The sequence below is a fragment of the Symphalangus syndactylus genome, chromosome 6, assembly GCF_028878055.3.
Source record: "Symphalangus syndactylus isolate Jambi chromosome 6, NHGRI_mSymSyn1-v2.1_pri, whole genome shotgun sequence".
Lineage (NCBI taxonomy): Eukaryota > Metazoa > Chordata > Mammalia > Primates > Hylobatidae > Symphalangus > Symphalangus syndactylus.
The window spans coordinates 113,091,865-113,107,083 of NC_072428.2; the positions used below are offsets into that span (position 1 = coordinate 113,091,865).

Consider the following 15,219-nt stretch of genomic DNA (forward strand, 5'->3'; position numbering starts at 1 on the left):
TTGGGTTTGGTTTGCTCTTGCTTTTCTCATTCTTTAAGATGCATCGTTAGGTTATTTGAAGTTTTTCTTTTTTTTTTTTCTAATGTAGGCACTTAGAGCTATAAACTTCCCTCTTGGTCCTGTTTTTGCTGTATTCCATAGATTTTGATATGCTGTGTTTCCATTAACATTTGTTTCAAAAAATTTTTCAATTTCCTTCTGAATTTCTTTATTGACCCAGTGGTCATTCAGCAGCATATTGTTTAATTTTCATGTGCTTTTATAGTTTCCAAAATTCCTCTTGTATTTGATTATTAGCTTTATTCTATTGTGGTTAGAGAAGATGTTTGATATTGTTTCAATCATTTGAATGTTTTAAGACTCCTTTTGTGACCTAACATATGGTCTATACTTGAGAATGGTCCATGTGCTGAGGAAAAGAATGTGTATACTGCAGCCATTTGATGAAATGTTCTGTAAATATCTATTAGATCCATTTGGCCTATAGTGCAGATTAAGTCCAATGTTTCTTTGTTGATTTTCCGTTTGGAAGGTCCATCTAATGCTGAAGGTGGGGTGTTGAAGTCTTTAGCTATTATCGTATTGAGGTCTCTTTCTCTCTCTCCCTCTCTCTCTAGCTCTAATAATGTCTGCTTTATATATCTGGGAGCTCCCATGTTGGTTGCATATATATTTACAACTGTTATACACTCTTGCTGGATTGACTCCTTTATCATTATATAGTGACCTTCTTTGTCTCTTCTTATACTTTGTGTCATGAAATCTATTTTGCCTGATATAACTATAGTGACTCCTGCTCCTTTTTGGTTTCAATTGTCATGGTATATCTTTTTCTATCTCTTTATTTTCAGTGAACTATGTCATTATTGGGTAAGTGTGTTTCTTGTAGGCAACTGTCCAATAGATCTTGTGTTTTATCCATGTAACTACTCTATGTCTTTGGATTGGAGAGTTTAGTCCACTTACATTCAATGTTACTATTGATAAGTAAGGACTTACTCTTACCATTTTGTTATTTATTTTCTGGTTGTTTTGTGGTCTTTTCTTCCTTTTATCTCTACTTCTTTCAATAAAAGGAAGCTTTTAGTGAAAGTGAGTTTCTCTAGTGATATGGTTTAGTTTCTTGCTTTTTATTTTTTACGTATAGGGTGAGGCTTGATGTTCTAATATACTATGGCTCAGCTAGCACTCAAACCACAAGACATAGTCTTTCCCACTCTCCCGCCCCTTTCCAAAGGCAGTGAAAGCTCACCCTGTGTCCACTGCCACCACAGATCCATGGGGAGCATTGCCAAACTACCACTGATTTTCCCTTAAGGTCCGAGGGCTCTTCAGTCAGCTTGTGTGAATACTGCCTGGCCTGGGACTCACCTTTCAGGGCAGAGGACTTCCCCTCCTTCCCAGGACAGGTCCATAAATGCCATCCAAGAGCCAAGTCAAGGAATCAGAGACCTTAAGAACCTGCATGGTGCTCTACACCCCTGTGGCCAAGCTGGCACCTGAAGTGTAAGCCAAAGTCCTCTTTACTTTTCCCTCTGCTTTTGTTAAGCAGGAGTCTCAACCCATAGCCACCACAGCTAAGAATGCACTGATTCTCACCTGAAGCCAGCAACTCTTAGAGTCTCTAGAGTCTCACCCAAAGCCCTTGATATAGTTCCTGAGTCTTGCCTTCAGGGGCCAATAACTTTTTTTTTTTTTTTGATGGAGTCTCACTCTGTTGCCCAGGCTGGAGTGCAGTGGCATGATCTTGGCTCATCACAACCTCTGCCTCCCAAATTCAAGCGGTTCTCCTGCCTCAGCCTCCCAAGTAGCTGGGACTACAGATATGTGCCACCATGCCCGGCTAATTTTTATATTTTTAAGTAAAGATGAGGTTTCACTATGTTGGCCAGGCTGGTTTTGAGCTCCTGACCTCATGATCCGCCCGCCTTGGCCCCCCAAAGTGTTGGGATTACAGTTGTGAGACACCGTACCTGGCTGACAAAGAGCTCTTTAGTTAGCAGGTGATGCAACCTCCCAGGCTGGGTCTTTTTCTTCAAAACAACAGATTTCATTCTGGCCTAGGGTGTGTCTAGAAATGTCGTCCTAAAGCTAGAGCCTGGAAAGGGGGCCAGTGCCCTAACTTGCTGTGGCTGAGCTGGTATCCAAGATGCAAGACAAAGTCCTCTCCACTCTTCCCTCTCCTCTCCTCTTCTCGAGCAGTAGGAAGGAGTCTTTTTTTGGAGCTGCAATCCCTGCAACCTGGAGTTAGCAAAGAGGGGATGTCAGGACTCCCTTAGCTGCCCTGTCTTTTGTCCCAGTAGACTACATTCCCCCCACACAAGTCCTCTGGCTCTAGGCACAGTTCAGCACTAGAAGATGCCTAGGAGTTGTAGTTTTTGTACCCTAGACTTCCTTTCAGGTTTATTTTTGGCCCCAGAACATTTTAGCACGCGGTGGTGAGGGTGGCGGGAAGTCAAGTTCCAACTGCTGGGATGGGCACTTCTTCTCTGGCTACATCTGGTTTAAATACTCCCTTGGTGTGTGGGTGTCTGCTGAGTTTGGTCCTGTTTTTCTTTCTGCTATGACAGGGCAGCATTGATTTCAGTGCCTCACAATTGCTGGGCTCCTCCTTACCCCACAGCACAAGAATGCTCTCTGCAACATGCTGCCACTGCCAGGGAATGAGGGAGGGGCAGCATCTGTGATTTTACACTATTTTCTCTACCTCTTCAGTGCCTCTTTCAATGATATGAAATTAGAAGGAGCTACTGTGAGTGCTCACCTGACTTTTGGTCCTTATCAAGGTGCTTTTCTGTATGTAGATAGATGTTAAATTGGTGTCCTTGCATGGGGTACTATCCATGGAGCCCTCTATTCCACCATCTTGCTCTGCCCTTTCTTCCTAACTGTTGACCCACAAAATAATGAGATAATAAATGTGTGTTGTTTTAAGCCACTAAGTTGATTGCCATTTGTAAGGTAGCACTAGAAGAGAAATGCACAGGGAAACCTATTAGAAGATAAAGTCCCTTGGAAGTAGGGTAGAGTGGAGTAGATTTTAGTTTACATGTGAAGATAAACAGAAGGCAATGGATTTTAGATATATTTGGAATAAAACCTAGGAAATGGAGAAAAGATGTCATATGTTGAAATGGCAAAGTCTGAGGGGAAGTTGGATTGACAGGAGGGCAGGGGAGAGGTGGCAGATCAAGCATGCTGTTTTGGGATGTGATGATTTGAGATGTCCCTCAGTTTTTGAAGTGGTCATGTTGGAATGCAGCTGGATAAATAAGTCTGAAATTCAGAGGAGAGGGCAGGGATAGAGATATAAAATTGGTAGTTATCAGCACATAGGTGGTATTACAAACATAGAAATGGGTCTGATAATTTAAGGAGTAATGGAGATTTAGAAGAGAAACTGGAAGTGCTTCTCTTGGGGCACTGTAAGTTTTAGAGGTTAGGTAGAAATGAGCAGATGAGCTAAGCACTTTTAATTTTATCAAAAATCCTGTGAAGAAAGCATTAAATTTTTATTTTACACAGGAAGAAACTGAGTCTTAGGGGGCTAAGTGGATTGCTCAAAGTCAGATTGTGTAGTCAAACAGGATTTTTTACCCAGGAGGAGTTTAAAACACAACTTTTGTTCATTAAACCATTATATCCTCAATTTTAGCTCCCAGATAAAAAGAGAAAATGCCATATATATTACAAAACATCCATAGGCTGGAGTACAAACTTTATGTTTTCTTGGCATTTTAAAACAACTGTAGAAATGATGCCCCATAACACAGAGATGTGCTTTGACCTAAAGCACATTTATGCATCAAGGCTGACTCTTAGGAAGAGTCATTGTCACTGTATGTAAATTATATGTTATATGCAACTTATGCCCCACTGCAAAACAAATAACTTTAATACCCTTGAAATACTCAGAACATAGCTTCAAAAGAATGAATGTAGTCTCAGAAATTTATAACCTTGGAACAAATTTTAGGCATTAAGTGTCATAGTATGCTACTATAGATACTATAATTGCACACCAATTATAGACCTTTTGACTGATGACAGTTTTGATTATCTCAGATAAAGCTACTTTTCCATTTTGTATGTGTGTACTTCCAGAGGATTTTCCTCAAAATATTAACTATTTATCATTCATGATCCAGGCTGAGATTTTTAACGGCAATGGCAAAAGTAGAGCAGTGGCAACAACAACAGCTAACATTATTGACAAGTTACTATGTGCCAGACCCTCCGCTAGAGCCACATGTGCGTCATGGCATTTATTTATTTCAGTAACGTTGTAAGTTCTAGTATCATCCGCATTTTACAGAAAAGGAAACTGATAGTCACAGAAGTTAAGCTAATATATGGTGGGCTTGAAATCTGAATTGAGGTCTAAGCCCAAACTCTGCCATGTCAGAATTTCTTCCATAGTATTTACCAGAGGAATTATTACTGAGAAGTATATATTGCTCATTTCTGCAGGGAAAAATCACAGTAGTCTTTGAAAGTGGTTATTGCTAGGTAGTTATTCCTCATATGTGAGGGGGAGTGGTTCTAGCAAGCCCCGCAGTTACCACAATCCAGAAATACTCAACTCCTGAAGTCAGTATAATCCTCATGTGTATATATAAAAAGTTGGCCCTCTGTGTCCGTGGGTTCTACAGCCCTCAAATACTGTATTTTTGATCTGCGTTTGGTTGCAGATGTGGAACCTGTGGATATGGAGGACCAACAGCATTTTTTGAAACAAATCTTCATATGAGGAAACCCATGCAGTTCAAACCTGTGTTGTTTAAGGGTCAACCATAATTGGTTTATCTTCTTACTCTTTAATTAGTGATGTAAAACACAGCAACAGTGACTGTGTTAATCATTGATAATACAGCTTTCTTCCAACCTGCTTTCTCTACCCATAGATTTCACAGCTGATACCTATAAACTAAAAAATATAATTTGGTAATCAGCAAGGTGTGAAATTTCATTTGTGATAATCTTCCTTTCTTTATCCAGTAGATCTTTTGTGTGTATGTTTAACCAATAGCTGTTGTACTTGTTTGATGAGATTGATGCATCAAAACCACTCTACCATGAAAGTAGTAATTGACCCTAATAATATTTCCTTTCATAGGTTTGTTTTGATACTAAAAGATTATTCAGCTATTTAGATGATTCCCAAGAGTAATTAGTACTTCATTATGTCTTAATACAGTTCATCTCTACTGATGTTTATTGATCACTGATATGGTTTGGATGTTTGTTCGCTTCAAATCTCATGTTAAATTTATGATCATTAATGTTGAAAGTGGGACCTAGTGAGAGGTATTTGGGTCATGGGGGCGGATCCCTTGGTGCCCTCCCTGTGGTAGAGTTCACAGGAGATCTGCTTGTTAAAAAGAGTCTGGGACCTCTCCCCTGTGTCTCTTACTTTCTTGCCATGTGATTCCCCTTTGTCTTTGCTATGACTGGAAGCTTCCTGAGGTCCTCCCCAGAAACTGAGCAGATGTTGGTGTCATGCTTGTACAGCCTGAAGAAGCATTAGCCAAAATACACCTCTTTTCTTTATAAATTATGCAGTCTCAGGTGTTCCTTCATTGTAGCACAAAACAGTCTAACAAAATCACCTACTTGTATCCTTTATGGGCTAAAAGAAGAATAGGACAATGATTCGTTCAGCCATTACAAGCTTGTAATTTTCAAGGGTGATGGTGTAATCCTCAAAGTGCGTGTGTGGATAAGACAAGCTTATGGAAGAGTAAACATAGGTTATGATTTTTAAAAGAGATGAAAATGGTGGTTAAGAAATAACAGAACAGAGCGCTAAATGGTATTGAATCCACAAAAGTACAGAAACATGCTGACAGAGTTGGCTGGTGTGGGGTCCCCCGGTTCCCTCTGCTTCCTTTCTGAGTCCTAACTGAAAATTAGAGTTCCTCTGTGTGACCCAGCCATCTGCAGGTTTTTTTCCCTGCAGGCTTGAATTCAAACTGGGGACTTGAACATTCCCAGGCACTGATAAAAGTATCTAGGTTTACTAGAAAGAAACTGGCCCTAGCCCCAAGCCAAATTCCTTAAACTCTATGCTCTGACCCCCTCACAGTGGACGCACCTATGTAGAACATTCCTTTTCTCTCATTGTTCCGCTAGAGGATTGCACTCTGTAAGTTCCCCTAATATACGCTTTGTACCAATCACCCTGGTATTTCGTTCTTCTTTCTTTGGAATCTCAATTCGCCCCATCTCAGGACTGTCTGGGCATTCCCTTGTGGAAGTTCCCTAGCTGTGGCTTTTTAGGCAACTCCAGCAAAGGCTTCAATGGAACAAAATGGCTGATTTTTCAAGAACCAGAGTAGGAAGTAATAGCTTAATTACAAGATAGTATTTATTAACACTAGTGTTAGAAAATGTTAGTTGATGACTGGAAGAGTGTATCAGTGGAGCAAAAGGGGATAAGAATCAGGTAGAGAGCATTAAGCAAACAGGATTTTCTTTATGGAAGAGCCAATGAAAACCTAATGAATTTGTGTAATTACAACAAGAGGTGGTGGAACAAAGACTATTTCCAGAATACCCTGTTGCAAGGATTTATTAAAGCTAATGGTGAATTAATCATAGGGGAGTGTAGGAATTTAAGAATTTAGGTGCCCCAGCTACTACCAGATTCTAAGAATCAGAAGGTCAGAAATATTTCATACTTTATAAATATCAGCCATCATCCTGCATGCCTCTCTTACACCACTGTACAAGCCCTGACTCATCCTCCATTTTGAAAATGGTCTTTAGGCTTTCAAAATATCATATGCTTCTGATTCTTCTCCTACCTCGATTAACTTTGCTCATCCTCTTCCTTGTCAATATTTCCTAAGAGTCTATCCATGTCTCAATTCTTTTAACTTTTTTTCCCTATGTGACCATTTTCATGCTCAAAAAATTACTATTTGCCTATAGAGAGACACTCAAATTTATAACTAACTAAAATGATGCATTTGCAAATGATTGCTGAAAATCACTTTGTGGATATGTTCTCAGTAGGTATTTAAATGTATCCAAATTCAAATTTATTAATTTCTCCAGTGAACCTGCACTTTCCCATGTCTTCTCAAGAAGTTCATGGCATCACTATCTATCTGACCTTATGGACAAAAGTCCCCAGAGTTGCCCTAACCCCTCCTTACCCTTAAATCCTCATATCTAATTACTTACAACCTTCTGACTTTGCAGTGTCTTGAGTCCAAATCCTCCTATCACTTTACAACTAGCCTAGTTCTGCCTTTAATCATTTGTTGGCACTTTGATCACAGACTCCTAATTGGTTTCCTGTCTCCAGACTCCTATAGTGCCAATCTTCATACAGCTATTCTAAACTATGTAAAACATGCACAGACTATTTCACTCCTCCCTAAAAAAACAGTTACAGACTTTTTGGTACTTTGATTTAATGAGTTATTTTCATTCATTTTCTCCATAAATGTGGTGCTTGCCTCTTTTAAGATTATTCCAAGTCATATGGACACATTTTCTGTAGCAACCAAGGTATGTGGGACACAGCTACAGCCCTCTTTTAGGAAACACCTTCTGTGATGTTTCTAGGAAGGTAACTTTTAAAGAGGCAGCCTTAAGGGTCTGGCTGGCTTTGGTTTTGGTCTTCAGTTTGCTAAACTGGACCTCAACTTTCTCAACTCTAGTAGTAACAATAACCAACATTTATTTTATTTTATTTATTTATTTATTTTGAAGCAGGGTCTCCCTCTGTCACCTGGGCTGTAGTGCAGTGGTGCAATCTCAGCTTATTGCATCCTTCACCTCCTGGGCTCAAGCCATCCCCTCACCTAAGCCTCCTGAGTAGCTAGGACTACAGGTGTGCACCACCATACCGGCTAATTTTTATATATTTTTTGTAAATGTAGGGTTTTGCTATGTTGCCCAGGCTCATCTTGAACTCCTGAACTCAAGCCATCTACCCACCTTGGCCTCCCAAAGTGCTGGGGTTACGGGTGTGAGCCACTGCACCTGGCCAACCAATGTTTATTCAGCCCATGCTTTGTCCTAGGCACTAAGTGCTACTTATTTTATGCAAAACTCAAAATAATCCTCTAAGAGAGAGATCATATTATTTTCCTCATTTGCTTGAAAAGGCAACAGGCTTTGAGAGCTTAATAATTGTCCAAAGTCACCTAGCTGGTGAATGAAAGAGCTGGGATTTGAACACAGATGTTTTAACTCCCAAGCGTATGCTTTTAATTAAGCAAGGATATCCAGGATATAGGTACACTATAATATGTGTAAATTATCTGTCAAGGACTTAATACATCTCTCTACCTTCTCACCTATAGGTCAAAAAATAAATATTTCTATGTTTTTACATTTTAATGTTTTTCTCATATTTATGTTTTGTCTAGACAATTAGATGAAATATTCTTCCTGACAGGTTTTATTTCTTGCATTGTACAAAATAATTCAAAACTGTGCATTGCACATTGCCAGTTCTCAAGAAATGCTTATTAATTGAATGAATGAATGAAGGTCTGTTTCTATTTGTATTGAATAACTTTTAGCTTTCTCAGAATTCATTTTTTTGTTTGCTTTATGTAAAAAGGAACACAAAATACATTTTAAATATTATTATATATACATTATATATAAAGAGATTGTATATAAAACATTATATGTATATCAAAATAATAGAAATATAAGGCTTCAAAATACGTTATATAATTTCTTCCTCCAATAGTTTATTTGTAAGATGGCACCTTTCTCTAAACGTCAATGGTATGAAGCCATTAACTCTGAGGTTTCATGCATCCTTTGGAGCTGGGAAGGATCCAAAATGAAATTGTTCAAAAGGATCATTGGTATTACTCTAAAAGTTTACAAGTAGTACCAAGAGGAAAAGGTGGCATTATTGTAGTGGATATGTAGATAAAAAGCTATTTCTCTTCAGCTCCAAACACTGAAAAAGTATGCATACACACACACACACACACACACACACATGCTTCTATAATATTTTCCATTGAAATTTAATACATTCAATTTTATTATTGCTTTGAGATGCTACCGCATTTTGTAGGGCCAACATTTAAGCAAAATTTTAATAAATATATTGCTTGTTTAATACTATCAATTATATTTTTTCACATAAAGTTATTTTCCCTTCTATTCCCATATTTTGTATCATAAAAGGATTCTTTGAATTTTTTCCAGTTTGCATATAATTCCTAATATAAAGACAACCTTTTGGAGAAAAACATCATTATGTTTCAAAATATATTTTAAGCATTCTTTAAATTTAAAGGACTTTTTGGCCAAATTCCCATGGTTAGGAGAAGTAGAAGATAATAACTAGTGAAAATAGTTACTAAAACCTTTTGCTTAAAGTGCTATAATGCCCTTAATCTGTCACTACAAATAGATTAGTGCACTCAATAAATCAAGGGAAAAGTTAAACAAAATTTGGTTGATACACTCTGCAAGATCACAAAGACCAAAACAACCTCAATATGAATTACTTTGACTGTATCAACTAATTTCATGGGAATGATGGAAACCAGCAGTTCTCTAATATCAACAAAGATAAAGCATAAGAATTTGGTCTGGATATTAGAAAAAGAAGTTCACAGACAGGAACTAAGATGTGGAATCTCTTCCCTTGGAGAATTCATGAGAAAGGATACAAGTCATTTTCAAAAAGATGTCAGGTGCGTTTCTTGTCTTGAATTAGGGGATATGTTGGATAAATCCTCACTGGTACTATGACTTTCAGAAGCCTCTCATTTATAAACCGAAAACCTTTTAAAGTTTTCTAAGTCAGTAATTGGAGTGTACATAAGGGATATATATTCATAGAAACAATACTCTTAAAGGTCTGTGTAATATTGATCCTAAACTCCTATACCAGTGTTCTTTGAACACAAACACCCATTCTTTCTAGAATGGAGATTGACATTTTTTGAGTCTTGGATTTCTTAGAGAATCCATGCATGCACAACATTTTGCAAATAATTTCAGAAAATTCATAGCGTCTATGAATCTACTTCACAGAGAGTAGTTTTCCTGCCTCTAAACTCTAATTTTTCTGTGAACCCAAATCCTGTTCCTAGGCTTTCTCAATCCTATTTATCTTCTTGAAATTCTGATTATTATCTGTTCTTTTAGTAGAACCAGTCAGAGTGCTCATATGACACCACAGACTTTCATACTATTGTTTCAATGATACTTACATAGCGCAAAATATTTTTACATAGTTTACTTCATTGAATTCTCACAATACCCGTATGAACTGTGACTATTTTACATATGAAAAAATTAAGTCTTGGGAGAATCATGGACCTTTTTGTTGTTGTTAAATTCATAATGTGGCCGGATGCAGTGGCTCATGCCTATAATCCCAGCACTTTGGGAGGCCAAGGCAGGTGGATCACTTGAGATCAGGAGTTTGAGACCAGCCTGGCCAACATGGCAAAACCCCATGTCTACTGAAAGCACAAAAATTAGCTGGGTATTATGGTGCATGCCTGTGATCCCAGCTACTCGGGAGGCTGAGGCACGACGATCACTTGGCAAAAGTTGCAGTGAGCTGAGATCGCACCACTGTCCTCCAGCCTGGGCAACAGAGTGAGACCCTGTCTCAAAAAAATAAATAAGTAAGTAAAATAATTCACAACCTAAGTACCTGCAAGTGGAGGATTTTTTAACCCAAGTGTTCTACCTGTTGAATCCACAGATTCCCATTTCTGCAATGGATTGTCATCACAGTTCCAAACATATTAAGAGTCATATATCTGTTTGTAGAATACTTTATTACTGACACTTACTGTAATTGTTCAATCTTTCAAATCTTTTTTGAATTCCAAAGCCAACCCTTCCATGATTAATACCTCTGTTCACCATTCATTATTTAAGTTCACATGTTGGTCCCCAAACCCTACATAAATTGTCCCAAGAAAATAATTCCTTTTCACTTTAGTTAATTATCATTTGTAGTATTATTTTCAATGAAAAATGTTTTTCCTGTTTGTTTAGAGTGGTCAGCCAAGAGTTAACTCCTCTGAGCTGACCTGGGAAATCTGTTGGCACAAGTTAATTCAGTATTCCCTGAATATTTAACTCTCAGTACAAAGGAAGGTCTGTAGATCTATAGATGTCCTGAAGGAAAACAAGGGAGAGTTAACATAACATCTCTGTACTTGGATTCTCTGAATCGGGTAAGAATAATTTTTATAATTTGTGTGCTGCCCGTATGTTAAATCACCAATCCAAAAAGGTTACTTACGTATTGAAATACTCTGCAAAGATCAAGTTGGTGGAGGTACCAGTGATTGTTGTTAGTCCACCAATGGTAGAAGAGTAGGCAATGCACAAACACATAAGTTTACATGTCATGTGGCCCTTCTTTGTTCGATATTTGGTTCCCATGCCTGAGTTCTGTTCAACAACAACAAAAAAGTACCATGAGAACTGCTCTATATTTGTTATGGACTGAATGTTTGTATCCCACCACCCCCACCAATTCATATGTTGAAACCCTAACTCCTGATGTGATTGTATTTGGCAATGGGGCATTTGGAAGATACTGGGCCTTCCTTTGAGGATGTGGCCCTCGTCTGATAGGATTATGTCCTTATAAGAGGACACATTAGACAGCTTGATTCCTTTCTCTCTGCTATGGAGAAAGCCACAAGAAGGCATCTGTCTGCAATGCCAGGAGAGAGCCCTCACCAGACACTGACCCTGCCAGACCCTGATCCAGTCTTCAGAACTGTGAGAAATAAATTTTTATTGTTGAAGCCACTTAGTCTGTGGTATTTTGTTATGGTGATATGAGCTGACTAATACAGCATTTGTCTTTCCGTCAATAGAGATGTAGCAATAAAAGTATTTAAGCTGAAGCCACTGAAATATTTTAAAAACCCAATTTCATTCATTTCTTCATCTTTCTTTCTTGTCTCTTACCCAACTCTTCCCCCATGTCTTTCCTTCTCACCACTGCTCCCAAAGCTTTTCATTATTTTTCTGTTGATACTGGTGGTACTCAATACTCAATAAGTCCCTGAACTTCTTTAAGAAGGGTTTCCCCACCTACACACCTTAATGGATGGTTCCCAGGGGATATTACTCCTGAAATGGAATGTTTTCAACACCATATACCTCAGCATTGAGAGATAAGTCAGTGTCCTCTTTGCTCCCACTGTCTTTTCCAGAACATTAATCCTCTACTCACACAAAAAATACATCCTTTTTTTTTTTTTTAAGGATCACATAACTTGGATATCTCTTTCTCTCCCCATTCCTTTGACCATTGTATTTTGATCTCCTGGTCATCCACTGTCATTTAAGATAACATTTGCACTCAGCACATAATCATCTTCCTTAGTCCAAATCTTGTCAGTGACTGAATGACTATACGATGTTCATGAGTAGCCCTTCAAATATCCTGGCCTCACAGAGTTTTTATCTCATTTCCAACGATTTTCAGTTCTCCACCTCAGTCAACACCCCCATAGTTACACCTTGGACAATGGCACATCCCGAAACGGTTTCACTTGGGGAATCACTAGTCCAAATGTAAGTGTTTTATTTAAGAGATGACTTCCTAGGGTGTAAGCCAAAAGCAACTTCATTCTTTTTCTCACCCATGACCCTGTAAACACCCTTTGTTGGTTTGATTCTTCCTGTTCCTGTGGTGAAATTCAAAGAAGAACCAATAACTTTTCCGGTCATTTCATTTAATGAATAGTTTTTCAGTTATCTTTAGTCAGAAGAATAGCTTCATTTCAGTAGTTAAAATAAACAGTGCCTTATTTAATAAGAAAAATCCCAAATTTTAAACTTAAGCATTCTCTTATCCCCTAGATCAGGCTTGCTTGAAAGCCCATAGCTGGAAGGAGGTTTGTGAGTTTGACTTTCTCCTTCTCTCCTAGTTCCAATTCTTCTCACCACTTGCTACACTCAGTTTCTAAACCTTCAACATTTGGAATGTCAAAAGAAGAACAGGATCAGGAGAGGAGTGGTAAGGATTAGGAGAGGTCTTATTTGACTGTGTATTAATTTTAAAATGGCATTAGTACTTTCCAGGCATGGTGAATGTTTGAAATGACTCCATCTGGTGGGCAATTTTATGGGATTTTATGAGACTCTTATTATCCAAATAAGAACATCAGATTGTTGTTCTTTCTACGTAGGTAATATACATCTTCTGCCTGGTGGCATATGACACACTCATGGTGTCTGCCTGTGATAGTCTACCTGGTCTCTTTATGTTGATATCCACTTATGCTGTCAAAAATCCCTTCTGGAGGAAGTTGCCTTTCAAATGATCCCACATGACACTCCTCCCACATGTTTCCTACATCTGGTCCAAAGGAAACAGTCACCTCTGTCCTGTTGTCAGTGACAGTGCAGCCGAAACTTGATTAAGTAAGGAAATTCAGCCACGAGTTTTGACTTTCTAATTTTTCAAGAATGTGTCAAACACTAATCCATTGACCTTTTCTAAGTCTAGGTTGGTAGGCAGCAAGTTCTCCAAGTAGTAGTTTCTTAACATCTATCTCACCTTGTTAAGTAGGAGACTCTTCCCTTCTTTTGACTATGATGGTACAAGTGGCAGGGGGTTGGGGTACTGGAGAAATACTCCGACTTTCTCCATAAGCAGACTATCTCTCAGCCTTCTCATTTTAAACACTAAGTTTAAGAGTCTAAAACTGTTTTTTGGTCACCTCATTTGCACGTACTGTGGAAATGAAATGCGAAATACCTAAGTGTGTGCTTGATGTTATAGTTACTCAGGGGTAGAAAGAGTATCATTTTACTATCCCAGTTATCAAGAAATTGGCACAGTTATCACAGTTTCTTCTTCCAACTTCGTTGTTGAATTAATTCTATCTCTACAGTTCTTCAAACTGCACTGGCAAATCTAAGTCAATGAAGTATGTAGTTATGCCCAGTTATGGTCCTCTCCTTTCTTTACTTCCATCCTTATTCAGTTTAGATTCCATGGTACACCATTTCAATAAATTTTCTTAACAAAACTCCAAACTCTCTTTCTTGTCTTTTCTTGAATGGTAGTTCTTTATGAAAATTCCAACTGATTATAAACCCAACTATTCTCTCTCTCCATGTCATGTCTGCTTCTGAGTAGCCAGCTACTGTTGTTAAAAATTACATGCACAGTAGAGCAGATGGGATCATTCATGATCACAAACATCCAATGATGTAATGATGTTGCTTCTCTACCCTACTGTGTTTGCATAACCAAATTACTCTACCTGTTTCCACAAGGAAATATAAAACCTTCTTTGTTATCTCTATATGTGCCTCTTAATGCTCCTTCTCAGTCTTTGCAAGTAGCTTTGCCTCCTACTTCACAGAGAAAATAGAAGCCAGCAGACAATGGTATCACTGTGAAATGTGGAAACCTACTTGCATTTGCCCCATCTTCTTGTTCTCTACATAATTAATAGAGTCAATGTTTCTCCTCCAACTTCTTGTTTCTGGACCACAGTCTCTGAGGTTTTCTCAGAAACCTTCCACTACAGACTATTGGAATTTTAATCAACATTTAATTATTTTTGAGCCATCTTTACAGAATAAAAACAAGAAAGACTTCTTAACCCTCCTTTCAAGTAAACTGTTTCCCTAACTCATCTCCATTTTCACAGCCAAACTACTCAAAAGAGTTGTTTACATTCACTGACTCCATTTTCTTAAATGCTTCCATCTTGCTTGTCTCCTCATTCCACCTACAATGCACTTCCTGTGATTATCAGTAATCTCCTCAGTGCTAAGTTCAATAGGAACCTTTCAATCTCAACTTTGTAGTCCCCTAAGCAAGCATCTAAAAGAGTTTATCTCTTCTTTTTACTGAAAAAACTCTGCTTTGAGTTTCTGTGATATCTCACTCTTTGGGTTTTTCTATCTCTGCCTGTTTTTCTGTCTCCCTTGCCAGTTTTTTTGCCTTCCATCCTTCCTTAAAACAGGAATTTCTTTAAACTGTCACAGGCCCTTGCCTCTCCTCACTCTAATGTTTCTCCTTTAAAAATATCTTATTTTTATTGATTTAATGACTATTTTTATGCCAGATCACCAAACTTCTGTCTTCAGCCAGACTCCTCCCTCTAGACCCATGTATCCAATTGCCTGTTCAACATAATTTGAGGGCCAGGCACAGTGGCTCATGCCTGGAATCTCAGCACTTTGGGAAGCCGAGGCAGGTGGATCACTTGAGGTCAGGATTCT

At 38.3% G+C, this 15,219-nt stretch overlaps 1 protein-coding gene across 1 annotated transcript in view; it reads right to left on the reverse strand.

The window, feature by feature from the left end:
• SLC13A1 (solute carrier family 13 member 1) overlaps positions 1-15,219 on the reverse strand; it is a 90,009-nt gene that overhangs the window by 25,676 nt on the left and 49,114 nt on the right. Inside the window, exon 7 of the mRNA XM_055281422.1 lies at positions 11,258-11,409. Within this exon, the coding sequence (XP_055137397.1) occupies positions 11,258-11,409 (152 nt within the window). The remainder of the gene's footprint in view (positions 1-11,257; positions 11,410-15,219) is intronic.